This window comes from Gekko japonicus, unplaced genomic scaffold (assembly GCF_001447785.1).
Source record: "Gekko japonicus isolate JY-2015 unplaced genomic scaffold, Gekko_japonicus_V1.1 scaffold16, whole genome shotgun sequence".
Classification (NCBI taxonomy): domain Eukaryota; kingdom Metazoa; phylum Chordata; class Lepidosauria; order Squamata; family Gekkonidae; genus Gekko; species Gekko japonicus.
The window spans coordinates 188,540-199,019 of record NW_015169777.1 but is presented as its reverse complement, the minus strand read 5'-3'; the positions used below and the strand labels follow the sequence as shown (position 1 = coordinate 199,019).

General features: G+C 46.9%; 2 protein-coding genes across 3 annotated transcripts in view; one reads left to right on the top strand and one right to left on the bottom strand.

Annotated features, from left to right (window-relative positions):
• The first annotated feature begins 83 nt into the window (after positions 1–83).
• SNRPD3 (small nuclear ribonucleoprotein D3 polypeptide) lies at positions 84–2,401 on the top strand. 2 transcript variants are annotated; one of them, XM_015416713.1, is made up of 4 exons: positions 84–230; positions 703–852; positions 1,531–1,723; positions 2,254–2,401. In XM_015416713.1, the coding sequence occupies exons 2-4, from the start codon at positions 727–729 to the stop codon at positions 2,313–2,315; spliced, it is 381 nt and encodes a 126-aa protein (XP_015272199.1). In that variant the 5' UTR covers positions 84–230; positions 703–726; the 3' UTR covers positions 2,316–2,401. The 2 variants fall into 2 exon arrangements, with proteins under 2 accessions (XP_015272199.1, XP_015272198.1); XM_015416712.1 differs by having other exon boundaries at positions 85–188.
• A 364-nt stretch (positions 2,402–2,765) lies between these two features.
• The window catches only part of LRRC75B (leucine rich repeat containing 75B), an 8,254-nt gene continuing 539 nt past the window's right edge, over positions 2,766–10,480 (bottom strand). The window contains exons 2-4 of the mRNA XM_015416674.1: positions 8,978–9,106; positions 6,768–6,880; positions 2,766–4,395 (exon numbers count right to left, since the gene is read on the bottom strand). Coding sequence (XP_015272160.1) covers positions 3,837–4,395; positions 6,768–6,880; positions 8,978–9,106 — 801 coding nt within the window. The 3' untranslated portion in view covers positions 2,766–3,836. The remainder of the gene's footprint in view (positions 4,396–6,767; positions 6,881–8,977; positions 9,107–10,480) is intronic.

Genomic DNA, 10,480 nt, shown 5'->3' with positions numbered 1-10,480 from the left:
CGGAACTATTATCTGGGGCTTCTGTTTTTTAGCCGGCCCTTTCAACTTGCGGCGCCTTCGATCATAGAGTTTGCCGGTCGCGGAGCAGAGCGGTTACGAGTTTCCGAGTGATTGGCGCGTTGTATGGTGGGGTTCCGGAGAACGGAGATCCGTCGTTGAAGCAGCAGCCGCGATCAGGATTCCGGACGGTGAGGAGCGTAGTTGATGCCGTGGAGGGAAAGGTTATCGGGGTAGGCCTGGGATGGTATTGATGCGCTTGTAGTGGTCCCCCCCCCCCCCCGTTTCTGCGCATGAAGTAAATGGCTCGAGTCTCCTGTAAGACGGCCTTTTAGCTTGGGTTCCAGCCTACTTAGTGTCTCCGGTCTTGTGTGGGTCCTTAGAATACCCTTTAGGTATTCTAGGGCTCTTCGTGCTTTTGATGCGGCTATAGCCGTTCAGGAAGTGGAGTGAGAAATAGCGTCTCGTGGATTATTCACGTGGCCTGGAGGCGTGACGGGGGGGGGAGGATATTGTGGTCACGCCTGTATCCCGCACTCTACCCTTTCCTGCCTATAAAGACTCGTCTGGTGGTGGCGCCTTTCCTCCCTCGTCTCCCCCATCCCCCCTTGCATCGATTCCCCCCTTCTTTCTTGAGCTTTCTAAGTTTATAATGTGAGTGGGGGCAATAATGTCAGAAATGAGTTTTGCATTTTAACTTCTCAGGCTTGAACACAGACAACTGCTGCCATGTCCATTGGAGTACCAATTAAAGTTCTGCATGAAGCAGAGGGCCATATTGTGACCTGTGAGACCAATACAGGTGAAGTCTATCGGGGGAAGCTCATTGAGGCTGAGGACAATATGAACTGCCAGGTAAGTTTCCACTGGGAAGTAACAGAATAGCCTTTATAAATTGTCCCACTTTGGGGTTTCATCCAATTTGGTGGGTCTTCATACCAACAGAAACTTTGATTGACTCTTTCTTTGCAGCAGAAGTAAATCATAAACTGGCACAGCTGGAAGAAGTGCTATCTCACCACACCCACACAGGTTTTATTTTTTTAGGCTCCTTGGGGTCCCCCAATGGCAATAGAGTTGATCCATCCTCAGATATTGTTGTTGCTTTATATAAGCAGGGTATGAGTGATCTGAATTGTATAGAGAAAGGCCCTCAGTATACAGGGCAAAAGTCTATGCATGCTTTTCAAGTATAGCCCTTGGGCACCATTGGCATGCATCTATTTCATATATTTAGCACAAGAAACAAACCTTTACATAAGGACCATATTGGTGTTCCACCACAGCTTGTTTTCCAGGAGGTCCCCAAACTCTTCGAACAAGTAGTTCCTTGTAGTTTTAAAGTACTAAAACAATTTGACAAATTGATGACCTTAGCTGCCCATTCAGATTTTGTTTTAGTCAGATTTACTAAGTACTGGTGATGCTTGGTGAGACAGCTCTTTTTGCCTTGGGAAGTAGCCAGCAAATCCTGCTTTCATGCTTCTTTTTTCAGCACTTTTGCACTCAGCAATTCCATTTTTTCCTTTCCAGATGTCCAACATCACAGTGACCTACAGAGATGGGCGTGTGGCACAGTTAGAGCAAGTGTACATTCGAGGAAGCAAAATCAGGTTTCTCATCTTACCAGATATGTTGAAAAATGCTCCAATGTTGAAAAGCATGAAGAACAAAAACCAAGGTTCTGGAGCTGGAAGAGGCAAAGCAGCTATCCTCAAAGCCCAGGGTGAGTGCCTGTCTATGTGTAATTCCAGGAATCAGAAGGGCTGTGATCTAGAAAGGAGGATTTTCAGTGTAGGGGGAAGGGGTTTCAGCATCCTGCAGTGGTGCTTCACCCTTTTCTCTCCCTCTGGATCAAGATACAGTTTCCTTGTCTGTACAGTGGTGTACACGTCAACTGAATCCCACTGGGTGCCGTTAGGTAGTCCTGCCCCTAATACGATATATATATATATGTGCCCATAGATAGGGATAATACAAACTATGTAAGCCGCTCAGAGACCCATGGGAGGGGTTCGAGCGGGGTAGAAGTTGAAGGTAAATAAATAAATACAGTTTGCCCATCTGTTAACATAGCCTTCCTTTTCTGTTTCCATTGTCCTTGTCCAATATGGAAGACTTAGATTTTGGAAACAAAATGAATAGTGCAAACAGAAATGAACCCGGGGGTGTGGGGGGCTTTCTTGATAGAGAACTTGGCCTGCTCTGGAGCATTTACAAGATCTATGTATCTGTTTCGGGTTTTCTTTCCTTCAGTGGCTGCAAGAGGAAGAGGCCGTGGAATGGGGCGTGGCAACATTTTCCAGAAGCGAAGATAACTTTGGACTGTGTCTCTCCTTGGTGAACTAAAAACTGTTGGAAGTTAATTGTATTATGTGACCCAATAAATGTTTCTTAGAAAATGGTAATTCTGTGCTGTAGAATTAAGTTCATTTTTGATGTACAAACTGGTTGCTGCTGTACCGACCAAGTTAGATTAGCTTTGGAGGATATATAAATGGTATCATTTTAGCTACCTTCCGCCGCCACCTCCCCGCCCATCCTTGATTTGAACAGTACTTGCATGCTGCAGTTTTTCACACTGTTGGCTTGTGAATGGGACTGTTAACCATGATTTACCACACACGGAAGAATGTCATGCAACAACTTAAAGGTCTTCTGAGATAAGTTAATTACACATTTTTCTTAATTTTGTAACATGCTACTTGCCTAGAGTCGGATTCGACTGGCTTTTGAGCAAGGGAACCTTTACCTTTACTTGCTAGGACAGCACTTGAATTACATTAATTTGTAATGAAGACATTCTGTTTTAATACAGAAAATGGGCCCCCTCTCGACTGCTCTTGCATACCTTCCATTCAGTGCAGCAGGGCTTGAATAGAGGAACTTTTAAGTCAGTTGTCTTGGAGGTCTGTGGTGATTCTGCTCACTCCCTATTAACGTGTTCCACCTTTAAGGGGAAAAGTCATTTATTGTTCTTCATTGCATACAGCAAACTGTGGGAAGTACTGCATTGTCTGTTTCCGCACTGGTATTGATGTATTTTAACACTGCTTTAAAATTAAGCCATCCCCATTGGGCAGCAAGCAAGGCAGAGTTGTGATGTGTTTTAGACAGGTTCATATCTCTGTATCAAGCAGCCCAAGCGATACAAGCATTCCTCCTCCTCCCCCTCCAAACAACAGCAGTATCTGCAATACTTGTTTCTTTTGATACCCAAAGAGACAGAGTAGAGACACCCATCTCTAATGCCTGGGCTTGAAATACCCTGACACTGCAACCCAGTCACATGTTCTCTTGGTCTGCACACAGAGCGGAATGTGGGATTCCATTGCCCTTTGTTTGGAGAATGAAAACACCACTGCAGTGGGGAGGGCGCTTAGCACAAGGGAGTAGCTTGTGCTTGCTTTTCTTGTCAAGGCCCTCTCGAGGAGCGGCTCAGCCTTTAAACGCAGAACCCTCACTGTGGAGTCATTGCCTCCCCGACACTTAATAAGTTGAGGGGAAGAAAGGGAAAGAAGAAGGCAACCACTTGTACTTTATCCCAGCCGGTGCTACCTGGAGGTTGTTCTGAGTTCCTACAAATTGTTTATCTACTGATGGGTTCCTTTTCATCACGGTAAGTGACTGATCCCGTTACAAAGTACGTGAAATGAAGACTCTGGCTGTGAAGTGCAGTGGTCTTTCACTGGATAAACGTACAGTTGATCGGGGCTGTTAAAGGCAAGAGAAGTGCCAAACAAAACTGGCTGGAAGAGCTGGAGGCCTTGCGCCTGCACAGCAAATACTACTGCCATGGCATCATTCTTGACTTGTACAGAAGGTCTTAATTTGCGCAGTCACCTTTCACATAGGGGGAAGATGCATGACTCTTCTTCAACCTTTGGCTGTGCCTTGTCAGCTTGCAATACTGCTGCTGCTGCCACCTCTGTGCCTTCTAGCTGGCCAATCTTGGGGCTGATAGAGAGCTCGGAATCACTGTCGAGGGACTCATAGATGGTAGGCAGGGTGGTCTGCAAATTGAGACGCTTCCGCAAGCCAACCAGCAGAGGCTGTGGCATAGAAGAGACATCTACATTGTTGCCAAGGTCAATCCAGGCCAAGCAAGGGAACCGGTTCATGTCCTTCATGGCTTCAGTCAGTTCTTTCACAGTGGCTTTGGTCAGGCGATTCCCGTTGAGGGAGAGATGTGTGAGTTTGGGCAGTGACCACAGAACAGGAAGCAGGAGGTGCAGCTTATCATCATTCAAGTCAGTGAAGCTCAGGTCCACTATGCTGAGGCTGTGGCCATTGTTCTGCAGGTAATAGGCCATGCGATGGATGTCCCGTGTGGAAAGGGGGATCCCTGATAGGTGCATAGCATCTTGGCTCAGCTTCTTCTGTAATGCGTTCTTCAGACTAGAGAGAGAGTGCAGATGGGGGAGGATTAAGGACCTTGGTACTTAAGGGCCTTCAGGGCAGGGAGAAACAGCTTGGTAATGCTATCTTGGTTCCTCAAAGTGGCACCCCTCTCTAGTTTAAAAAAAAAATCCCCAAAACTGCAGGCCAAGCTAACGCAGCTAGGCCCCCTGTGGAAGAAAGCTGCAATGGCTGAAGATTTACAGTTTGAAGCCTATCCATAACTTAAGATCCTCCTGTTGTGCAAAGTCGAAACTTGTGTCACTCACTCATTCTATCCTGCAATAGTTTTGCATGCTCTTAAAAGGTATTTTGGGTGCATTGGTGTGTCAGGCAATGCAGTTCCCAGAACTGATCTTACAGTGCTATTGAAGAATGCTAGAATACCAGAAAACCCATGGATATGGAACTTGTATTTTCCAGCAGCCGGAAATTACTTCCTGGCAGGTGATTTTTGTGCCTGGAAACTCTAACACAGGAATGTATGTGGAGATGACTTCCACAAGCCACCTGGCTTGTTCAGCAGAATACCAAATATGACCTGCAGGGAAACTCTTCAACCCGAGTAGCTTTGCAATACATCTAAGGCAGTGATGGTGAACCTTTTAGAGACCGAGTGCCGAAACTGCGACCCAAAACCCACTTATTTATCGCAAAGTGCCAACACGGCGATTTAACCTGAATACGGAGGTTTTACTTTAGAAAAAACAACTCCTACATTAACTTAAGATGATCCAAACAAAATAAGGAAAGCAATCCCAAATGCTTTCATTTACTTAAAATTATTTGGCAGCGAATTCGACACTTTAATGGTGGTCTGGGCCTGGCTGGGGCGATGGCACACGTACCCACAGAGAGGGCTCTGAGTGCCACCTCTGGCACCCGTGCCATAGGTTCGCCACCACTGATCTAAGGGGTGACAACATAATACAAGAGGCAACCACGGTAACTTGTATTCTAAAGGTAAAGGTTTCCCTTGCTCGAAAGCTAGTCAAATCCTACTCTAGGGTTGCGGTGCTCATCTCCGTTTCCAAGCCGAAGAGCCAGCGCTGTCCAAAGACATTTCCTTGGTCATGTGACTGGCATGACTAGATGCCGAGGCACACGGAATGCTGCTACCTTCCCACCGAAGCGGTACCTATTTATCTACTTGCAATTTCTTGCTTTCAAACTGCTAGGTTGGCAGGAGCTGGGGCCAGAGACAGGAGCCTGCTCCGTCAGGTGGCACTCGGGTCTCGAACTGCTGATCTACCGACCTTCCAGTCTGCAGCTCAGCGTCTTAACCTCTGAGCTACCATGGCCCTCACCTTGTATTTTAGGAGACCACAACTGTAGTAAATCAGTTTGCCACAGAGAAGGCTCAGCCTGTTGGGCTGTATTTTGGAGGGACTTTACAGGAAATCGCTGCTATTTAAACAGGGAAGTAGAAACTGCTTTAATTGAACAGTGAAGCTGAAGTGGGATGTGAGGCAGCTGGAAACGGCAGGCTTCTCTCTTTGTCCTAAAAGCTGATTCGCCCTCCTCTCAAGAGGCCTTGGGAAATGCTGGGAAGCAGGCTGCTGAGGGAAGGAAGGCTTTTTCATTCAATTTAGGCATGACTTTGAAATAGGCCATATTGTGCCATTCCCCTGACTGGTATCTGCCCACCCCCAATATCCTAGATACAGCAAATATGTAGCTGCACATACCGGCAGTACTCCCTGAAAGGGGGGGAAATTTAACAGCTCACTTTTTTAGCCTCCTATCCACATCTAGGGGCAATTGTGGCTCCCTCTGGTGCCTGCAACATATTCACAGTATCCACGTACCTGTCATTAATTTGTATTTACATGGAAAGCTGCTGTCGGGGTCTTGCTAACAAAGCCACCTTCTAACTGAGCCCATGTACTCCTTTGACCTCTCTGGAGCTCGTGTCCAATCCCTCCTTCAACACCCTTCCGCAGTTCCACTCACTTGCTCCCTTCCTCTGGCCAAATCCTTCACATCTCAATCCCAGACAGACTTCTTTTCCATGCCTGGGTTTCTTCTTGCAGTAGGCCCCCTTAAGTTTATGGTGTGCAGACTGGGGGGGAGGGGGAGGGGAAAGTAGCACAATTGTGGTGGAGGAAGTAATGTTTGTTGGCATGCTGATTGTATAAGGGTACTGTTAGGTGCCTACCTTGGATGCTCAGCGTGATGTGCCATTTTCACACAGGTAGAGCTTGGATGGCTGGGGAAGAGAAGCCTTTCCCTTAGACAGAATGCCCTTCCAGGAGCACCAGCTGGCCCCTTATTGCTGTGTCTCCTGCCACTCTTGCTGATGCCCACCCAGAACCAAGAGGACTACCTGCCCTGTCCCACTTTCAACCCCCACCCCAATCTTCATTTCTCACCTTGCCTGTGATTTCCGACACGGCATGCTGTGCTGTTGCCATTTTGAATGAGGAGTCAAATGATAAATCAGCTGCCGGCAGATCCGATCTGCAGACTTCCAAGGGTCATATTCCTGAAACCAAAAGAATCTAAACTATTATTGGTGGTTTTAATTTCTACAGCATGATGATAGAACAGACCGGTAGACTCCAGAACGGAGACAAGGAGTAGCCTGCTACAGGACAAGCCCAAAACAAAAGGTCAGGGACTACTGTAGATAAGCTGGGAGGTGTAGGTGACGCTGAGCTACAGTACATCCTGGACAATTATACCTTTCTGTCTCTCATTTATGAACAACCCCCTAATCTAAAACAGTAACAATGGAACACCTAACAGTGATGCAAGCTCAGGGACCAGACCTTGCAACAAACCTAGACGCACCTACTCGGTCCCCATATCTAATTACCAGTCCTAATAACTTCAGCTACGTTATCCTGGGCTCATCTTCTACTGTGATGTCATGTGTCAGCAATGCTCTGCTGCTCTTAACAGGGCAAAAATGTCAGTGCCTATGCAAAAGAATAAATGGCTAGATATCCACTGTTCAAAATGGCACTACTCAGAAACCACTGGGAACATCTTTTGATCTCCCAGGACTCACTGTTGCTGATCTTGCAACCATTCCATAGCAAAAAGATTTAAAGGGATACTTCGCAGTGAAAACTGCTAAAGTAGAATTTATCAGGAAGCTTCATATTATCTCATTAGGACTCTACAGGGATTCTCAGTTCCTCTCGTAAAAGCAAGACTTAGTCTAGCAAGTCTAGTAACATTTTATGACCCATCAATGCTGTTGTGAGTGGCTTATCGTGTACATATTTGAGCTTTGCACAGAGATGCGAGAGACAGAAACTGTCATTTCATTGGCTTTTGACCCCACCATTCACATTTCTTCCTCCACGCCTCCTTCTGTCAACTGAGGACACACTTCATTCAATACATGAGTTCTAGTCAACTAAACTTCTGGCACAAATAAATCTGCTCGGCTTTAAGCTGACAAGAGTCTTGTGTGCATGCGTGCACGTTCATTCTGAAGCAGCAGACTGTCTCATGCCTTGTCCTCAACTGATGTTGTCTGCTTATCAGGGCTCTTTAAACACACACTATGTATCCTGGGCTTGCCCTGGGACAGACAGTTGCACAACTGACCTGAGGCTTTCACGCCAGGGAAAAAGTAAGAGAAGGATACCATGCAGATAAGACCACCATGTCCAGCAATGCCATTTAGTACTTAGGATAAAATATGGTACTACTTAGCATATTTGTGAAAATTAAAAGCCATAAACACTTTAGTTTTCTACAAGCAAAACTGAGAAAGCGCACGTTAGCTGGAAACTGCTGTGCCCGATGCTCCCTTAGCACATTTATTTGAGAAGTGGGAAAAAGGAAATGCTGGAACAAATACTGTAGTAACTGTACTTGTATGATTTGGACAGAAATAGTCACAGAGTAGCAGCATGTTTGGATTCTGAGTTAAATTTTATGTGTATTATCATACACATAGCATATTAAAACAATAAATCTATTGAAATCTAAATCTAAAACAATAAATCTATATAAATCTATTTAAACAATAAATCTATTGAAAATGTCCACAATATATATAGGTATTGCTATTCTCTAATGTTTTAGCCTTAGCACATTTATTTGAGAAGTGGGAAAAAGGAAATGCTGGAACAAATACTGTAGTAACTGTATGTGTATGATTTGGACAGAAATAGCCACAATAGGAGTAGCAGCATGTTTAGATTCTGAGCTAAATTTTATGTGTATTATCATACACATTATAGCATATTAAAAGGGGTCACATTTAAACAATAAATCTATTGAAAATGTATGTCCACAATATACATAGGTATTGCTATTCTCTAATGTTTTAGACTGCTTTGCATCTGAATCTCCATACTACATATTGTAAGTAAATATTTGTCTTAAGAAGCATTTTGTTCCTTTCAGTGCTCCCCCAATATTTCCAGTTTTTTCTATTTACTGGAAACAGCAAAATTCCCTAGTGGAAAACATTTTTCCCCAGGCCTTCACATCTCTAATTGAATCTACCTGAACACCTCTGGCAGCTTGAGCAGTCCTCCTGTTTTCTCCCCAAAGTAAGCAAACTGTGTACAGAGACATTTCTCTCCCACCCACCCAAGTGGTAAGCAATGAGCCTCACCTTCTTGGGGCACTGCAGGTCTCTGGCTAGGCTCATCAAGAGCTCATGGGAGATGGGATCCACAAGGTTGAGAAAGGCAGCATTCTTATAGAGAACTTCACTAAGGAATGTCCCTTCTAGTCCAAGATCCTACGGGAAGAAAGCAAACCAACTTCGAGATCGGCAGCACTGTCGGGGGGGGGGGGGGGGCCAACCCAAAACCAAGAGTGGCAACTGCAGCAGTGGGACATGCCACTAGGTCACTTTAAGGGATGGACGTGGTAGCTCAACATTTCCCACTCCTTTTCCATGCAGCCTTCCAGCAAAATGAGCTGCAGAGCGTGTACAGTCGGCTAGGTTTCCTGAAGAAAAGCAGAGACGAACAGCAGTTGGCTTCTTCAGTGAGGCCATCCAACCAGGAATCACCAGCTAAGGCTAGGATTGGGAAGCACTTGCCCCAGTGTTCTGGAATAACTGTCCTGGCATTTTTGCCCCTGGTTTTGGTTTGGCCCTGCACCTAGTGCCCAGACGCTTTGCCATCTCTCCCCCACCCTTGTTTTCCCAGGTCCTGGTGCACGTCCCCCTAAGCCAGAGCAGGGGGAGTTCTGGGTACCACCAGAGATGTTTAACTGTATTCAATTACATGAATAGTTCTTGCTCCACAGCAGTCCTGCCATTGCACTGTGTAACAACACCAGCATAACAGATCAATGGTGTGCAGCGCGCAGGCCACGTAGACCGTCTATGCTGGATCATCCCCACTTACAGGCTGCTGAGGGCTAACGTGCCAGAAGGCGCCAAAGTGATGATGTCACAACTGGGCTATAGGCAGTTGACTTGGATCGGTGTCAGGGAGGGACGAGGTGCCGCCGGGGCCCTGGAGGAGCTGGATGAAGGCAGATCTCCGCCTTGGCTGGGGGGTTGAGCCGAGATGGGGGTTGGAAGCAGGACGCGGTGGGCAGCCGCCACAGGGAGGGTACAAGTCAGGGCCGGATTTAGACAAAACCCAGAGGCCCCCTACTGTTTTAAATTACATCAGCTGGTCTCAGAAAAATTTAAAATATATACGCTTTTAATATTTGAAATCATTTTTATATTGTGTTTTTATTTGAGGCCCCAGCAGATTGTGAGGCCCTAAACTGTAGCTTATTTAGCTTATGCGTAAATCCAGCACTGGTACAAGTGCTAACCGACGGGGAGGGGAGCCAGCCTCGAGAGGTGGGGCGCCAGGAGGCTAGGCGACCCGTCCGCCCTTCCCTCGCTCAGCCAGCTCCTGCTTCTGGAGCGCCCCCTGCGCTGCCCTCCCTCCAAAGTAGCTTGGCGCCCCATCAAAAGCCGACCATACTGGGCCGCCCCGGTCGGAGCGCGAGTGCAAGGGGCCACGCCCTGGCCCCCTCCTCCCTCCCGGACAGCAGCCCCTGGCGGGGGATGGAGAGCACCCCGCCCCCGCAGTCCCCGCCGCGCCCCCCGCCCTCCGCCCCAGCCCAGCGCTTCCTAGCGCGGGGGGGGGGGGGCTCTTGGGGC

What these genes read in the sequence shown, in the direction of transcription:
- SNRPD3 (XM_015416713.1), top strand. Translation starts at nt 727, where the DNA reads ATGTCCATTGGAGTACCAATTAAAGTTCTGCATGAAGCAGAGGGCCAT. An exon ending in AGGACAATATGAACTGCCAG is followed by an intron (nt 853 to 1,530) that starts GTAAGTTTCCAC and finishes TTTCCTTTCCAG; the next exon opens with ATGTCCAACATCACAGTGAC. An exon ending in AGCTATCCTCAAAGCCCAGG is followed by an intron (nt 1,724 to 2,253) that starts GTGAGTGCCTGT and finishes TCTTTCCTTCAG; the next exon opens with TGGCTGCAAGAGGAAGAGGC.